The sequence below is a fragment of the Dioscorea cayenensis genome, unplaced genomic scaffold (genome assembly GCF_009730915.1).
Source record: "Dioscorea cayenensis subsp. rotundata cultivar TDr96_F1 unplaced genomic scaffold, TDr96_F1_v2_PseudoChromosome.rev07_lg8_w22 25.fasta BLBR01001567.1, whole genome shotgun sequence".
Taxonomy (NCBI): domain Eukaryota; kingdom Viridiplantae; phylum Streptophyta; class Magnoliopsida; order Dioscoreales; family Dioscoreaceae; genus Dioscorea; species Dioscorea cayenensis.
The window spans coordinates 30,614-48,577 of record NW_024087958.1 but is presented as its reverse complement, the minus strand read 5'-3'; the positions used below and the strand labels follow the sequence as shown (position 1 = coordinate 48,577).

The window sequence follows — 17,964 nt, the reverse complement described above, 5'->3', positions numbered from 1 at the left end:
TACATGAATAAAAAAATGTGCATCTTTTGTCAAGCAAGTCAAAACATTCCAAAGAATAGTTCTAATAAAGAGAATATCACAAGTATCTCTAATCTACCCTCTAAGGTGGGTCCTCAAAGTTCCCCACATATCTACAAGGGAGATGGGAGATGGGCCCCACATACTACTACTACTACTACTGGGAGAGTTGTACTTTCTGGGGATAGCATTCTGATATCAATGCAATGTAGGTTTATGATTTTGGTCTCTCAAGGTTGAAGCATAGCCCATTTTTATCATCAAAATCTATTGCTAGAATTGTGAGATTTGGTCTTCACTCTACTGCATTTGAGAAATTATATAGTGCTTTAATTCGACACCTCACATGTCAGTCACACCCCGAACTCAGCCAGGCAGCGAACAAACGACTGCAAACCGACAAGGTAGAAACCCCACATGCACGTAAATTAAGAACAATTTGATGAGCTTCAAAAGGTTCAATAAATAATCCACAGTTCAAAGATTTAAAAGTAACATCATGTTGCAAAACATGAACTAGATACATAAATGTAAAGAAACTGGATCTCTAAGTCCAAAACATTAAGAAAATCAAAATATCGGCATCCAATAAACATTTTGCAAAATAGAAAAATAAAGCGAAGTGGTTTTCCAATCGTTTAAGTGTCTCTAATTTACTACGGCCATTTGTTTTACCTCGGTGGCGCGGTGCGAAACTATAGTCTCAGTTACAAAGTTCATATCGACATGGTCAATATTTATCCTTATTAACTGGGTTAGAACATAGTTATAATTGGAGGCTAACTTAATGCATACCAATAAGTTTTGCAATATCCCACTTTGAGAAAGTAACAAGTATTTTAAAAATAACAAAAAAAAAAGGAAATAAGAAATAAACAAATAATAATAAAAAAATAAATAGATAAATAAATAAATAAATAAATTAGACGAGTGAAATTGCAGTTGACTGCTAATACAAGTGACAAAATTTAATAGAAACCCAAACTAACCATGCTTTTTAAGATAATTTAACAATTAACAAATAACTAAAAGCTAAAAGAATTAGATTAGAACATTCAACCATTACAGTCTTAAGAAAATAGTAAACTTAGGGTCGGTTTGGATCATGAAATAGGAATGGTAATGGTAAATAAGAAATAAACTAATAAAAATAATAAAAATAAATAGATAAATAAATAATTAATTAGACGAGTGAAATTGCAGTTGACTGCTAATACAAGTGACAAAATTTAATAGAAACCCAAACTAACCATGCTTTTAAAGATAATTTAACAATTAACAAATAACTAAAAGCTAAAAGAATTAGATTAGAACATCCAACCATTACAGTCTTAAGAAAATAGTAAACTTAGGGTCTGTTTCGATCACGGAATAGGAATGATAATGGTAATGGGAATGAGAAAAGTAATGGTAATGGTAATGAAAAAGGTGTTTGGTTGGAAGGAATAAATATTGGGAATGGAAAAAGTGACATAGAGAATTATATATAAATTACTTTAATGCTCTTAATGTAAGTAATGATAAATTAATATATAGAATAATTACATATAAATAAATATTTAGTCTATGTAATTATTATAATCAAATATTTAGAATAAATATTTTTTTATCATTAACCAATTAAATAATTTAATGGGTAAAAGTGTCATTTCATTTTAATTACCATAATTAAATACTTTTATTAACTATTTTATTTAATTAAATCTATGTAGGGGCAAAAAAGTCATTTCGGTTTAATTATTATAATGTATATGTATATTACACAATTCTTGTTAATTTTTATTTATTTTCATTATTATAATATTTAAATGACTCAATTTATGTTTATTATAATTTAATTTAATTATTATAATTAGTTATTTAAATTAATTATTATTTAATTAAGTTTTAACTAGGGGCAAAAATATCATTTCACTTTACTTATCATAATTAAATACTTTTATTACTTATTTTATTTAATTAAATCTATGTAGGGGCAAAACTGTCATTTCCTTTCATTGTTATAATATTTAAATGGCTCAATTTATATTAATTATTATTTACTTTAATTATTATAATTAGTTATTTAAATTAATAATTATTATTTAATTAAATCTTAACTAAGGGCAAAAATGTCATTTTACTATCAATAGTGTTTATTCCCCTCTATGCCCCCCAATTTTGGAGGTAATCAAATTTTTTTACTATGCACCATACAGTAATCATTACTAAGCTAATAGTAAAATACCCAAACATGGGTATATATCACTATTAGCAATCAATCCCATGACAATAGTGTCCAATCCCTTCATCCAAACAAAACCTTTACCAACCCACATGTCCGGCTTTAAAACAACATCAGCTGATTTTCACGAGTTAACTACACTAGCCTACCAGTGTGATAAAACATAGTTTTAACTAATGAGCAGCATTAAGTTAAGGCCATTATTTGAAATAGTGCCCTGAGGTGACACACAGTAAAAACACACTAATGAAAAGATTAAATAAGGCACACAAAAGAATGATGCTCAGACATATAATAACCCTCAAGCTTAACTGATGGGATCAGTTAACACCATCACAAAAGCTAATGCTTTAAGCATTGAACGTGGCATGATAGGTGGACAGAACTAGGAGTAACCCATGCAACTAATAACATATATAAATACATGTTAGCATGTAAGGTTAAGAAAACCAGTAACAGAACAATAACATTTATTTCCAAAACACCAAAAACAATGCTAATCCATGCCAGCATTTTAAAAACCTGGTAGGATCTCCAATGTAAATAAATGAACAGAACAACTCAACAATGGCAATAACCAAGCTCTTGTGACATGAAAGATAACCCCAAAGTTCACAAGATCCAATTTATCAAACCCTAGAACAATTTTTGCTCAAGAAGACCGCGGATAATACACAAGTACATAATTAAAATACATATAACTGAAATATATATATATATATATAACAAAATATAGTTGAAAACTATATGTGAAATTACTTATTTGGAATAGCTCCCATTTTAACCCACTTCCAAATCCAAATCAGTCCTTTTTGAGATATCCTATAAATAGCAACCAAATCTAAATGCTCAATGCCAAATAAAAACCCACTAAGCATTTGACTACAACAATGACATGAACTAGTGAGAGCATCCTAAGCACTTCTTACTCAAAGGAAAGTAACTATTAGGCTAGGGAAGACATGTTGCCATAGCAAGGAAGTGATACACACAAGCTTGAATAAACATACAATCTTAAGGTAACTAGACTTGACAAAGAAATGAAGAAAATCTAACAACAAGGTCTCCAAAGCATTTCAACAAGCACCTGGTGTGCATGATCAAAGACCAAGTGTTAGCACCTTTTTGGCAACAACCATCCTAAGAATAATACATACATTCCAAGAACACACAAGGATAGAATTTAGCCAAGCAAGGATTTTTCTAAGGCTTAGCACATGCTCAACCAACACAAGGCTTACAACTCAAGACAAACATCATAATGCAACAAACAAAGCATGAGAGATAAGGTTTCAACTAAAAGCAAAATGAGAGCTTACTTACCCAAAGAGCTATAGAGAAGAAGCCACTCCACTCCAGAGCTCACTCTCCAACCTCCAACCAATCAAGTTCTCCAAGGTTGTAGCAACATGAAGAAGAAGAAGATGATGAAGAGAACCTTGGCCTCTTGAAGCTTGGAATTTCTAACATTTCTCATGCCAAGGAATGATTTCATGGTGTGGCCAAAGGAGAGGGAGGCATGGTTGTGGGGGTGAAGTCCAACCAAGAAATGGGCAAGATGGGGGTGTTCTTTCTACAGTGGAGACAGGGCATGGTAGGGAGCAATGTTTTCAGAACCGGACCGGGAAGTGAACCGATTAAACAATTGGGTCATGGGTCAATTGGTTAGACCGGATGACCCAATTTGGTTGAACTGGATGATGTAATAATTATATTAATATTATATATAATATTAACAATATTATATAATATTAATAAACCCTTTTCCTCTCTCTCAATACCAGCATCGCTCTCTCTCAATCCAAACCTTCTAAACACCTGCATTTCTCTCTCTCTCGCTCTATAGGTACACTTAAGCAAGTTATTACTTCCTAGACATTTCAAGTATATATATCATAGTTTTATTTGGCCTGGCGGCACTCATTTTCTTGTGATGCTTAACACCTTCAATTTTCTTTTCTATGGATCATCATCTCATATATATATTTTTTTTTATGCATGGTTTCCTTCCCATCCCAGGAGTGATGTGTGCAGTTTTGGAGTAATATTATGGGAACCTGCAACTCTGAGGATGCCTTGGTTTGGTATGAACCCAAGCAGATGGGGTGGGTATTGTTGGCTTCCAGGTATATTGCCATCTTGAGATTCCAAAAGAGGTTAATTAATCCTCTCGTGACCATAATGATCTGGCAATGTTCTGGCCAATCTCTCCGAGAGCTTTTTTGTGAATCATCTCGTCATCAAAATCTCTCTAAGAGAGCTCTGCCCAAGCGGAAGAAACCCTCAATCTGATGAAGCTATTCAAGGAGCTACACGATCATCATGGCCCCGGTTGCTCCCTCTTCGTCTACGCCCCCTTTGCTGTCTCCTTCTTGCGCCTCTGACCACCCAAAGTTACTGATAATAAAAAACATGAGTATCAGAGGCGCAGAGAAAGCATTGCCCCATTACCTGCAAGGCCTTAACAACCATTGATTTGGAATGAATGATTTTAATGCTTCCTCTTCTCATCAATCAACTGCAGATGGGAAGGCATTGCTTGATGGTTCTAGTGGAACTGGTAGCTCATTTGTCACTAGCAGAGATACTTCTGATAGTAAGAGGAATGGTGCCTTCAGTGTTGGTCGTCCTAAGTTCAACAAATCGAACATTTCCTCCGGATTACATCAAGATGGTCTTGATTGGATGTATATTGGCCAAACTACTCCACAAGCTAATAAACAACTGAATCAACCATCAGAAAGAAAAAGCAGAACTTAAGACCAGATGGCTTTGCAAAGCTCTGCTGAAATGAATGAACCAATAAATGACATTGAAAAACATGATCAGAAGAAGCACTTGGGTGATAGTTTTATGGGGATAGACATGTCATTGAAGAACCTAGAATCCTCGTCCTTTCCTTTGGAAGTGAGGTCAAGCAGGCTTGATTCAATGCTTGATGATGTGGCAGAATCAGAAATCATGTGGGAACACCTTGTCATTGGGGAAAGGATTGGATTAGGTACCATTTTGTTATTGATAATGAATGATTTCTTGGAGTTCTCTCTACATTGATGGGCAGATGCTCATATTTAGCAATTTAAAACACCATCAAATTATATTTGATATATATCTAATAAGGTTGAATGCAGTCATATATATCATTTTACTATCAGGATCTAATAAAATCGTGAAGCCCTTATGTTTACAATTGTTAATTTTCCATTATCAGTGATTGGTTGTTTCACATTGTTTACTGAAAAAGGAGCATATGACACCATTTTTCTAGAAATATTTGTCTTTTAGCGTGCATCTTATTTTGCTTGAGAATTAATTATGTGGTTGTTTTGTTTCACTGAACAAGTTCTTATGGGCAAGTGTACCATGCAGATTGGAATGGCACGGTGAGTTGTTAATTGAGATATCACTTGCACTCTTTATTATTAGCAACCTTCCGAGTTAAATAAAAACTGATGCAGCGATATACTCGAACTGTTGATTCGCGCACGAATACCCAGTACAAGCCTTCAAAACCTGTTGATCAAAGATAGCCAGGAATTGGAAAGAGAGTAAATTTTATTACTCAAGAGAATAACTATTACAAAACTGAATTCCTCTTGCCCATAGGCTTACATTAAATAGGACAAAATATCAAAGATATGAAAATAATCCTAAAACGGAGATAATTCGAAAATATACCAAAATTGGTAAATTTTTCAAATACCGCAAGAAATAAAAAGAGTTAACAAAATAAAGACTAACGCCATAAACGGGCTTACAAATCGAGATTTCTAGCCAAAGAAATGGCGAAATCAATTATTACTAAAAAAATAGCAAAAATCGAGGGTTTTCGAGGCCTAAATGATGGAATTTGGCCGAAATCATGCATGACTCACGAGTTTGCACAGAAACTCGTAACTTGTGTTTGTTGGCCCGTTTCCCATCAGACTAGGCCCAAGTAACCTAAAAACTCCACTGCCCGGCGAATTACTAAAATACCCTTATTACTTCGAGTCCCACTTCCGCATGAACGCGCATGCCATCTCCTCAATACGTCCGGCATCAAAAAAACTATTTGACTTTTTCCGGTTCTATTTTTAGAGTTCTCTTCTGCCTTTTTTCCCCCAATAGTTGATTGGTTTTGTCTTATGGTTGACTATCCTCTAACTTTATTATATAATTGATTTCTGAAATTCTGGGTCTAATATGTAAGCATTCTTATTTTTGATGCTTTGAGTGCCTATTATTATGAGATATCTTGGTAATATTTGAGGATGAGAAGTGTTTTGACCGGTAGGCCTTTTTTCTTATAGTTTGACCTTATTTAAGTAGGATATTGAGGTTTAACTTATGGTTTTTATGAGCTACTTCCGGTAAAATGCTCAATGGTTGCAATTGAACATGTAGATGTGCAATGTGAGGAATTTCATAATAGGGCTTGATGGTTTGAGTTGAGGATATTGATCACCAAACTATTTGACATGACTTACAAATAATTTTTTCTGTTAAATTTTTTTTTTATATGTTGATCGATTTTGTTATGTTCCTATTTTTCCATGTAAGACAATGGGGATAGTGTCCTATTGTTTGAGAGTATCAGTCATGAAGTTGTTTGATTATAGTTTGTATAACGAAGTAGTTAATTGAGTTATTCAGAGATGAGAAAGAGAGAATTTTGTTTTTATAAGTTTAAATCTTGTGTAGTGCATCTATCTGAAAGGAATATTTTGTTTTAGTATAAAAATTGCTAGAGATTGATAGTAGTGATGATATGGGCTGTGGGCAAATGTTCATTGGAGTTTGGCATATGTTGGTTTCTGACTGGTAATGGAGTACACTTGATGTAATCATTGCAAGAGGATGGAGGTTTCTTGATTATGATTATTTTAATAGTTCAAGTCTTGCTTAGTTTTTTTTCCTATATGTTGTTCTCGGTCTGTATCCTTCATAGCATATGTCCCTTGGTGGTGATCACCAGTGAAGCCATTAAACAAGTGAGCTTGTCTAAGTGAGAAGAGGTCTCCTTAATAGGTCAAAAAAACAACTAGCTACAGAATACTGTAGTGTCATTCATTTTATCCACTACATAGCTGCTTTAAGAAATGTTTGGGCTATTTTTGCATTTAAAATATGTTCTAGGTGATCATACTAAATTTTTTTGTGAAGGATCTTTGCTTAATTATGCTATTTATTATATCTGTACTGTTCTTATCTTGTTTGATTTTAATTCTGGACATCTTTTTGGTAAAAAGGATGTCATAATTTATCTGTACTATATATGAATAATAGGAAGTGGCTGTGAAGAAATTCTTGGACCAGGATTTTGATGGAGATGCTTTGGACGAATTTCGGAGAGAAGTAGGTTGCTTTTTTTTCTAGAGTAATCATTACATGATTTTATATTGCCACTTTATCTTTTGACGAGGAAGCTTTTATTTTTATGTGCCATTAGGTGAAAATAATGCGTAGGTTGCGGTGTCCAAATGTTCTTTTTATGGGTGCTGTGACTCGCCCTCCCAACTTATCAATTGTTTCAGAGTTTATTCCCAGGTAAAAAGAGAATCCTCTTTTCCTTTAAATTGAACCAGTGAGTAATGTGGAAGAAATCATTTGCATATTCTTACTTTAAAAAAATTAGCAATTTCTTAAATTTAATATGTTCCAACATTGTTTGTGCGCCTACTAATTGATTGCAAAGCATTTGTTGGACTGTCTTTTGGTTTTATATAAACTTTGTCCAAAATTGTCCTTATCTCACACGTGTACTGATAATTTTAAAGAAAGGGTTGTACTATATTGTTAAAAGCTCTAACAGAACACCACTTTAGATTTCATGGCAGAATCTAGCAATGAACTTGAAGCAGAGCTGTATTCAAAATCTATTGTTTGAAGGCAATTGAGCTTCATCCTGTCATTGGTTTTGTGCCCAATGGACGAAGCCCATCCTTTTCTCATGTTTATCCATAAATTCTTGCACTTTGGGGTTTTAGAGGAACTGTATTGCTTTGCATCTGTTTTTTTTTAAGTTACCAGTGTATTTTTTAACCTTTCACCTTTTTCTACATGAACAGTCAGCTTGAGCTTGATGTTTTACATATGTAATTCTCCTAACCTATCAATATAATCAGCCATATCTTATTAGGTTTGATGCTATTCAGAATAGATACTAGAGGTGGGCTTTTTGTTATTTGTGTTATATAACAAGAATTGAACATCAGGGAAGCCATCTGATGTGCATGGGCTTGTCGACTTAAAATTGGGGGAGCAAATAATGAAGGATCCGAAGGGTATAAAGTTTAATGCAATGCTTTAAAAGGATGCATAGGTATTTATGGAGTTTTGAGATGTATTAGCAAACAAACAAAAGAAATTATTTGTTGATTTTACTTTTAGATTTTCAAATTGTGCCAGCACAATATTTTTTGATGTTGGAAAAGTCTGTTATGTTCCTTTCATCACTTGACTAAAATGCAACTTGATCTATTTGAGAAGTCTATACGGAATTCTTCACTGTCCAAATAGTCAAATTGAGGAGAAGCGAAGAATTAAAATGGCCCTAAATGTGGTATGTTTAAACTTTTTTTTTCATAATTTCTTGATTGGAAGTCTTGCGTGAACTGATCCTCTTTGTTGTCCCACAGGCCAAAGGCATGAACTGTTTGCACACCAGCATACCAACAATTGTCCATCGTGATCTGAAATCTCCAAATCTGTTGGTTAACAAGAACTGGACTGTGAAGGTATTTTATTTTTGCTAACCTTGAATACATGGAAAGGTTTTAAAACTTGTTCTGCTTTTTATATGTGAAGGAAAGCTACTAAGGTAATTCAGAAAGTAACAGCTGCTTGTCCAAAATTTAAAACTGTCTCAAATTGATTGAGTTGTGCACTTTCAGCCATAGTTGGTAGAATAATAAAAAAAGAAAAAAAAGAAAAAAACAAGATTATAATTTCCATCACTTGGGTTCCTACTACTGTTTTGGAAGCAATTCTCTTTGGATTTTTATAGGATGTTTGTTTATTGTGTCATCTTAGATTGATTCTTTGGTAACATTTTTCGACTGCGAGAAAAATGGGTTTGGTGGGTTTTTTTTTTTTTTTTGGGAAAGAGGAGCGGGGCGAACCCACTAAAGACCCAGGGACGTGCACAAGCCTCGGTGGAACAAGTGGGAACGGGGCCGCGCTCACGTGGGCGCTGAAACCACCCGTACACAACCACTATTCACAACTCCCAGAAATGTGCCCTCAGCCGAGAATCGAACTCTCACCACTCGGTGAGAGCTCTATCGGTGACCCGTGTACCAATAAACCCGAAGGTCGTTGGCAAACTAGTGTTTGTTGAGGCTATTGTATGGGAAACTAGTGTTTATGTGAAAAATTTAGAAGGATTCAAGCTTTCTATTATGGTGGCAGACTGAGAGGTGGAGTTTGATTGCTTTGGCATCCCAATGTCTGGGATGTATTGAAGTCCTGGAATTTGAACAGATAACTAGTTTTGGAAGACATTGGCCTACTAAGGCATCTGAACCTTTTCATGGATCAGACAGCAGTAAGTTTTATATATCCCATACTAGCAGAAAATATGCTTTTCAGACCAACAATTCTTGCATCACTCAGTCTATAATCATGATTATATTAAATATTAATCATTTGGTTTGCATTACTCATTTAGTTGTTTTAGATTTTCATTATCTGCTGACCTGTATGTTGCTAACAATGGGCTTTTTTCTTCAAATATGTGTCTCTTTCTAGTCTCATTAGATGTCAGTAAGACCTATGTTAAAAGTAAGTTTACCCCAACTCTTTCAATCATTGTCATACCTCATGGGCCCAATCAAAACTAGTCCTGCTTTGTTTCAAAAATGTATTTAAATGTGTTGCTATCTGCATAAGCTTGAATAATTACACTTATAGGATATCCATATCTTTGTTCTCATTCTAAAACTTAGTTTGTCTATAAGGCTTATGTGTATATGCATGTTTTTCTATGTGGTTTTTTTGTTAGTGTTGTCACTATGTTGCCTTCTTGATTGGGATTGGTTACTTGTGATGGTTCATTGGTTATGCTCCTAATTAGAGCTAAGAGGCCCTTCTAAATTATGAGTATATCCCTTTCCTATGAATACTGGTCAAAAATATCGGGCAAGTTCAAGTTGTACCTTTTTGGCCATAGCATCATCCTTAGTTTTCCTTTATGTGGTGTGTTATATTTTGGAAGCCAATATATATAATCTAATGTCACGTACAAAATCCATGGCAAACAAATTTATTTACGTATGTTTGGGAAAGGTAACCTGTTTAATGTTGGAATAGAGGAATAAATATATATCATCCTTAATTTTCTTGATCAACTATTACTCTATTGTTTTGCATTGATAGCATCCTGATATCAGTGTAATATAGGCATGCGATTTTGGCCTCTCGAGGTTGAAGCACAACACATTTTTATCATCAAAGTCAATTGCTGGAATAGTAAGATCTAGTCTTTGCTCAACTACATTTAGGAAATAATTATTTCTAGTCTGTCGAACTTCTCACATTTAACTCTCTAAATCTCTGTCCTTATTTTGTTTTAGCCTGAATGGATGGCACCAAAGGTGTTGCGCAATGAACCATCAAATGAGAAGTGAGTTTCCTTATATTAAAACCCTTTTTTTTTTTGTTGGCAAGGAGCTGTGACAACAGCACAGCTAATAAGACGGAAACAACACAGCTTGAGGAAATAGAAGTAAACTAACGAAGAATAAACAAGTTAAACACAACATATGATAAATTAAAATTGAATTATCTATAGTTTACTTCTATTATATTATCTATGATATGTCTATAGTTATCTATAGATATGCTTATCTATAGTTACACTTAAGCACCTTATTATTTCCTAGACATTTGGTAGTCTTTGATGTGTTTGTTAACTTGTGCCGTTCTCTTGTGATGCTTAACATCTTCAATTTTGTTTCTCTATTCATCATCTCATATATATATATATGCATGGCCTCCCATCCCAGGTGTGATGTGTACAGTTTTGGAGTGATATTATGGGAACTTGCAACTCTGAGGATGCCTTGGTCTGGTATGAACCCAATGCAGGTGGTGGGTGCTGTTGGCTTCCAGGATCGCGGTCTAGAGATTCCAAAAGAGGTTGATCCTCTCGTAGCCAAAATAATCTGGCAGTGCTGGCAAAAGTAAGCACACTAAATATTAATAATGATATGAACTATTCATACATAACATCTAAGTATTTTTTTTGTATATATTTATATATATGTATTGTAGAATTGTACTAACTCTGTTTTGTTCTCAACTTTTGCTTTTTGTGAAATGAACATGCAGAGATCCAAACTTGCGGCCTTCCTTTGTGGATCTCACAACAGCTCTTAAGTCTTTACAACGGCTTGTTGTCCCTGCTTATCAGGATGCGCAAAACCCACCTTTGGCACAAGAAATATCAGTAAACACAACACCTTGAACATACTAAATGGTAAATAAGCTAAGAATATCCATCCATTTATTACTTTTTGTAGTGCTTAGTAGCGCCCTCAAATCAGGAGATGTGAAGTGTAATGCTAGTTTAGTTTGCCTTTTGGGCTAGAGCAAAAATTAATGCCCACTTGGCCTGTGTTTATGTTTTCCTTGCGGAGACTGTACAGGAATGCTCTTTATGTCTATTCAGTGTATATTGGTACTCGCAAGTCTGAAGAACTTGGTGTGGCTTGTAGGAGTTTCTTAGGGTGTTTTCTTTTCCATTGTACCCAATTGAAAACCAGGGACATTATATAGACAAAAATGGGAAGACCCTATGGCTGATTGTGACGGAAGGGAGTGGCGCCCGGGTTGAGTGTAATTAAGTTGTGTAAATAATAGTGATGATACTTTGAGTTATTGAAGAATATGGTCTCAGGGGTCAGGAATCTTTAAGAACTAGATTCCATTTCATGATTGATTGAATGAGTGAGTGAATGAATGAAATGAAAAAGAGAATATGACATTGTCATATATGTGCCTGCAGTACTGTTACTGGAATTATATCTATATATGTTAAAGTGTTAATGTTATTGCTGTGCCGTTTGATTTGTGAATATTTTCATATGACAATGGTTTCTATTAAGCTCCATGCAAACTTATGCACTGTCTACTCTGTTTTCATTGTTGTGTTTTGTCAAAATGTTGGTACCTTCAGGTCTTCAAGGAAAATTAAGAACAGTAAAATCTACCAAGCAATGGAAAGGTCTTGTATATTTATCATCTATCCCAAAAAAAAATCCAGGCAAATGGTTAAATAAAGATTTGGAGAATGGAGGTGACCTTTGACAACAGGGATACATCAGTCAATGTGATGAGCAATTCAATCATATAATAAATATTGATGAGTCTGACATAATCTTTCAGCTGTCCAAATTTCACCTTATAATTATTCACTCGGTCAAAGTTACGGCTTGCCAAACTTGTCCTATCTTGTTCCCTAACCTGAATTCAACAGCATTGCAAAATCAAAGCTTTGATTGATCATCAGGTTGTTGGATCTTCGAAGAGATAGATGACCTGGTTCTCGTTATCCTCAAGTTGTTGAATACTTGCAATTCTCAAGGAGGCTCCATGCACTTCATTCCTACTAGCAAGATCTGGTTCTCGTTATCCTCAAGATGTTGAATACTTGCTATACTCAAAGGAAGCTTCATGCACTTCATTCCCACTAGCAAGCTAGCAACACATTTGCCCACACCTGAAAAAAATAAATAAATAAATAAATAAAGTAGGAAAAATAAATAAATAATATATCATAGCACACTTATTAGAAATGTGCCATGAATGTTTAAGCAAAATAATTCAACTCTAAATAAACAAAACAACACAAAATTGTGATAGAAACATCACCTTCTCATAAACTGTTGTAACAAAAGACCCAATGCTTCTTTAGTATTCAGGTATTAAACTTTTGATCCTCGAACAAGTTTGCCTTGGCTTGATGAATAGAATCTTGCTATCACTATTGAATAGATAAAGAATCTCCACGCATTTTGATCTTAATGAAAACTCTTTTTTGAAGTGCCAAAGCTTTTTTTTCCATAAATAGCTTTACGAGTTGTAGTAACACATTTATCAATTAACATATTCTTTTGCCTTTGTTTTGCTCTTTAACCTGCCAAAACAAGAAGATAGAGAAAAAATACAAAAAAAAAAACCCCACAATAGTAGCACCAAATACAAAGTCAAGTTTGAAAGCCCTGTCATTTTAGACCATTCTGCACATTAACAAAACTAAGGCTTTCAAAGTTAGACAAAGTCCACAATAAATCCTTAGCAACATGCAAGTGAAAATAACAAATTAACAATATTTTACAGATATATATATATATATATATATGCTTCCAAATAAATCCAACATGCTAGCAAAGCACAACTTACTTGAAAATATAGTTTGAATGAAAGTTACAGCCCAACGATTAATGTCTTCAATCGATCAACTTTCAAGCCAGACTTAACTTAGAAAATACAAAAGATAATAATGGTAAATAGACCTCAAACTTGGAAACCAAATAATAATATGTCTTCACACCGGCATAAACAAAAAACAAATCAAAGTGTTCAGATTTAAGAAGAAAACCAGAAACAACATGAGCAATCCAAAGCATAATTGCACAGTAAATTTGGTAGATCACTGATTAATCGCGAAAAGAAGTTGTAGTTCTAAGAAGCTTTTGGAGATGTAAAACCCAGAAAATTAAAGACCTGTCAAATGGATGACATAATTTCTCAATGTTATAAGTTGCACATTGAACCTGAAAACAAAAAAGAGAAGAGAAGAAAAAGAGCATTTTCTCCTAATAAATGTTGATCTTACTTGGTTTGAGCATGAGATGATCTCTTAACTTGTGCAGATAAAAACAGAGAAAACTCAAAGACCTTTCATTCACATTCACTAGTCATCCATCCAATAAGTCTTCCATCCAAGGAAACATACATTCTGTAAAGACAAGAATAATCAGCAAATTAATCATTCTTAATAAGTTAATGCTCCTAGTTTTAGTTACATACTTGTACATATACTTCCATGCTTCCAACGTTGTCCATGTCTTTAATAATAATAATAATCCAATTATTATTGGTGTTATAATGGTTGCATATTGATAAACTATATATAAACTAACATTCAAACATGATAGTAAGGTACGGAAAGAGGCATACATATGCCCAATTAATAAATGCCCCTCCAAAGTGAGATCTATTAGAGTTAATTATAAAGATATAATGAATTTTAAAGCTTCTTATATACATATCATAAAAACTCAGCATGAATAGTAAAAATGAATTCTATAATTTTTGAAAAAATCCTTATGTTATAGCAATTGACTAATGAATAAAAAATTATATTGATAACTTGATTTAACTTTCATGAATCCACAGTATATGTGAAGAAGTTGGAAATAATAAAAGAAAAGCATGAAACTTAATTACCAGATAAGAAATGTGGCTGAAGGTGAGATGGGATGGTGGCATCATCCCACTCTAAGCTTTCCCACCATTCTTTCGCACAATCAATCTTTATCTTTCTCTGATTGTTGTTGTTAATGCCACTCTTGAATGGAAGCTTCTTAAGATTAGGACATCGACTCACTGTCAGGCTTAAAAGTTTAGGGAAATCCAATGCAAAATTGCTTATGCTCACTAATTTTGGTAGCTTTTTTATAGTTAGAAATAACAATGCAGGGAATGTTGGGCGGTGTTTTGAGACTTCTTGCTGTTGGATTTCTCTCTCCTCCTCGTAGTAAAACAACGTTTCTATCTCTGCACAATTTTTTATTTCTAACAAAGATAGACATGGGAGATGCAAGACCCAAGCTAAATTATCCAAATTACATTCTGATATATATAACTTCTCCAACACATGAAAATATTCTGGAGGCGATAGATCTGTCCAAATAATGTTATGCAGTTTTTCAACATTACGGATTGTGAGGTCATTGAGATGAGTCTTTCTTCCATTCATCACAAGCTCCTTAAGCTGTGGGCATGATCTAATTTTTAGTTCCTCCAAGAATTCATTATCTTTGCAGCTTAAAGCATCAAATGAAAGAGAGATAAAGTTATCCACATTGGCTAGATAAAGCCGAGTAGTTGGCAAACATGAGAGTTGTTGGAAAACCTTTTCTGATACTACACGCATTCCTATTGCTTTGATGCTGTTGTGTTTCTTCAATAGCTTTAACTCTTTCGATTCTACCCACCCATACGGATATGTGTCAATGACCTTCAAATTATGTAATCTTGACATGAGACCATTCTCTACCTTGCTAAGCTTTGTATAACTGCATAGAAGATATTGCAATTTCTTCAAATATACCAACTCCTTTGGAAGTGACGAGATCCTAGTGAATTTAATGTTAAGGTATTGCAAATTAACCAAACATTTGATCTCCTTTGGAAGCTCTTCGATACCAGTGCGTGAAAGATCCAAATATGTCAAATTTGGCATCTGTCTGAAAAATCCTTTATGAATATTTTTCAACATATGATTGTTTCCCAAAATTAAACACGACAAATCAGAACACTGATGAGACAAAATTGGCAAATGCTCCACCCAGTCACTTATAATCACTCGGCTCGCGAATCTCCAATTCTCTGCATTGCTTGATCCTACTTCAACTTTGAACACTCCATTACTTTTCACTATCCATTTATTCATGTTCCTCCCACAGTCTGATGCTATCCACACTGCCATCTCATAAATTACATCATGTGAGTCCACATAATAATCATTAGAAGAATACAATAAAGATGATTCCTCTAGCTTCTTAAAGATCTGCCTTCCTGTACGATAAGCTTGTTGTAAATTGTCAAAATTATTGATCAGGCCTAAACGCATCCATAATTTCGACAAACTATCTTTAGATAATGACCATCTGAAAATGGAAGCCCACAAGAAACACTCCTGAATATTTCCAGGTAGAGTATCATAACTGAATTTCAAAATCGGAAGTAATGATTCCTGCACACCTTGAACTACTTCAGTACCTGAATTCTTTAGCGAGTACAAAATATCTTGCCACTCTTGGACAGTATTTCTGTTAGACATGGCCTTACCAACCACTTGCAGAGCGAGTGGCAAACCTCCACACTTGTTCATCACTTGCCTTGCTATTTCTTTCAACTTTTCATCTGATTCAATAACTGCTAGATTAACATTATGCTTGAAAAGAGCCCATGCTTCATCTGGTTCCATGCATTCCACTTTTAATTCTTTTGCTTGCCTCCATCCGGGCACACACATCTTCTGATCGAGTAGTGAATATCACTTTATATTTGCATGGTTTGGTGGAATCATCATCGTCCCTAAAAGGATTGATAATTCCAAGACCAACAAGGTCTACTGGCTCCCATATATTATCCAAGAGCAATACAATGTTCTTAATTTTCAAGGCATTGAAGATGTCTTGTTGACCAGCAGAAGAGGGCAATTGCAACTTTTTAGCAATCTCTTCCCTAAGTTTTTCCAACTGAATATTTTGTGAAGCTTTGATAAACAGAACATGATCAAATACCATGTTTGCATCATCTAACAATGATTGGTTGATTTTTTTCAAGAGTGTGGTCTTGCCTACACCTCCCATGCCCCATATGCCAATTATACCAACTCTTTCATCTGCCAGGTAATTGCGAGCAATATCAACGTTGGAGCCGATTTTTTTCCCCCACTATTTTAGATGATTCAGGGACTGGTTTCGGCGGTGGTATGTCGGTAAAATTGATTTCTGGCAGTTCTGCTTTCAACTGATTTATCTCCCCTCTCAATTTGAATGCATTCCTGCCAATCTTATACCTGGAAAAACAATTTAGAGAATAAGGGCCTGGAACACAATTACCTTTCCGATATTCATCCAATAATCGTTCTACTTTATCTTCCTTTTCTCGAACCTGTTCAAAAACAATTCAAATGGTGTTATTAGAAATCTTTGTGGGAACACAACTTAACTTTTTCTATATTATAACAAACTGAAAAGCACAAACCATAGCCTAAAATTCTATGATGTAATAATATATATATATATATATATATATAAAAAGAAAAGAAAAAGTCATCCTATATATAGTTATGGTAGAAGAAGCTTTACATCATAAAGCCAGTGTTGAAGTTGATGTCGATTGTCGATTAGTTGCCCGTTGTGTTGAGGATCATCAAGCATTCTCTGAACATCCTCCTTCTTGGCTTTGAGATGTTTCATGGCGTTCTCCAAATCATTAAGTTTCTCTTTGGTGCGGAACACATAGCTAATGTCCTGACGCGTAACATACTTTCGAATGCAAGAACACAAGCAACTCACTGGATCCTGCATTTTTCTCAAAATCAATACAAGGATTGAAAACACAGAAGCAAGCTCTACCCTCTCTCTCTCTCTCCCTCCCTCTCAAGCTAAATGCAAATATATTCACCCTCACAAGCACTGTTATGATTTATGAGTTCTTATTACAAATGAGATTCAAACTTGTTCCTCAGATCTAAAAATAATAATATGTAAATAATACAAAGCTCCTTTAGTCTTCTCACTTAAAAATTAAAAAATAGTACGGACATGTGCTTGGGCTCCAGTCTTATGATTTTAAAATGGGCACGATTTACGTGAAGTGAGATGGGTGTAATTTAATATAGTTACCAATAATTTGGTGACACATGTCCTATAAATGACTCAAAGATGACTCCCCATTACCACCCTAACCTCAACCCTTATTACCTGCTGTGGGCCCTA

At 34.4% G+C, this 17,964-nt stretch overlaps 3 protein-coding genes across 3 annotated transcripts; 1 reads left to right on the top strand and 2 right to left on the bottom strand.

Moving 5' to 3' along the window:
- The first annotated feature begins 4,997 nt into the window (after positions 1–4,997).
- LOC120256693 (serine/threonine-protein kinase EDR1-like) lies at positions 4,998–11,760 on the top strand. The gene is made up of 10 exons (XM_039264385.1): positions 4,998–5,253; positions 5,586–5,625; positions 7,511–7,579; positions 7,674–7,771; positions 8,711–8,786; positions 8,863–8,961; positions 10,625–10,693; positions 10,798–10,847; positions 11,230–11,406; positions 11,555–11,760. Exons 1-10 carry the CDS (start codon positions 5,009–5,011, stop codon positions 11,688–11,690), a joined length of 1,059 nt encoding a protein of 352 aa, XP_039120319.1. The 5' UTR covers positions 4,998–5,008; the 3' UTR covers positions 11,691–11,760.
- A 1,874-nt stretch (positions 11,761–13,634) lies between these two features.
- LOC120256690 (disease resistance protein UNI-like) lies at positions 13,635–16,442 on the bottom strand. Its single transcript, XM_039264377.1, has 2 exons — positions 14,678–16,442; positions 13,635–14,186 (listed from the first exon to the last, which is right to left on the bottom strand). The coding sequence occupies exons 1-2, from the start codon at positions 16,440–16,442 to the stop codon at positions 14,146–14,148; spliced, it is 1,806 nt and encodes a 601-aa protein (XP_039120311.1). The 3' UTR covers positions 13,635–14,145.
- Positions 16,443–16,885: 443 nt separating this feature from the next.
- LOC120256689 lies at positions 16,886–17,590 on the bottom strand. The gene is made up of 2 exons (XM_039264376.1): positions 17,332–17,590; positions 16,886–17,134 (listed from the first exon to the last, which is right to left on the bottom strand). Exons 1-2 carry the CDS (start codon positions 17,551–17,553, stop codon positions 16,886–16,888), a joined length of 471 nt encoding a protein of 156 aa, XP_039120310.1. The 5' UTR covers positions 17,554–17,590.
- Between the last annotated feature and the right edge of the window lie 374 nt (positions 17,591–17,964).

Excerpts from the sequence above, each read along its gene's own strand:
- LOC120256690 (XM_039264377.1), bottom strand. The coding sequence starts at position 16,442 with ATGGAACCAGATGAAGCATGGGCTCTTTTCAAGCATAATGTTAATCTA. Across the intron at positions 14,187-14,677 it reads TCAGCCACATTTCTTATCTG|AATGTATGTTTCCTTGGATG; the intron begins GTAATTAAGTTT and ends TTGTCTTTACAG.
- LOC120256689 (XM_039264376.1), bottom strand. The coding sequence starts at position 17,553 with ATGCAGGATCCAGTGAGTTGCTTGTGTTCTTGCATTCGAAAGTATGTT. Across the intron at positions 17,135-17,331 it reads TTCAACACTGGCTTTATGAT|GTTCGAGAAAAGGAAGATAA; the intron begins GTAAAGCTTCTT and ends GTTTTTGAACAG.
- LOC120256693 (XM_039264385.1), top strand. The coding sequence starts at position 5,009 with ATGGCTTTGCAAAGCTCTGCTGAAATGAATGAACCAATAAATGACATT. Across the intron at positions 5,626-7,510 it reads ATGCAGATTGGAATGGCACG|GAAGTGGCTGTGAAGAAATT; the intron begins GTGAGTTGTTAA and ends TATGAATAATAG. Across the intron at positions 7,580-7,673 it reads TGGACGAATTTCGGAGAGAA|GTGAAAATAATGCGTAGGTT; the intron begins GTAGGTTGCTTT and ends ATGTGCCATTAG.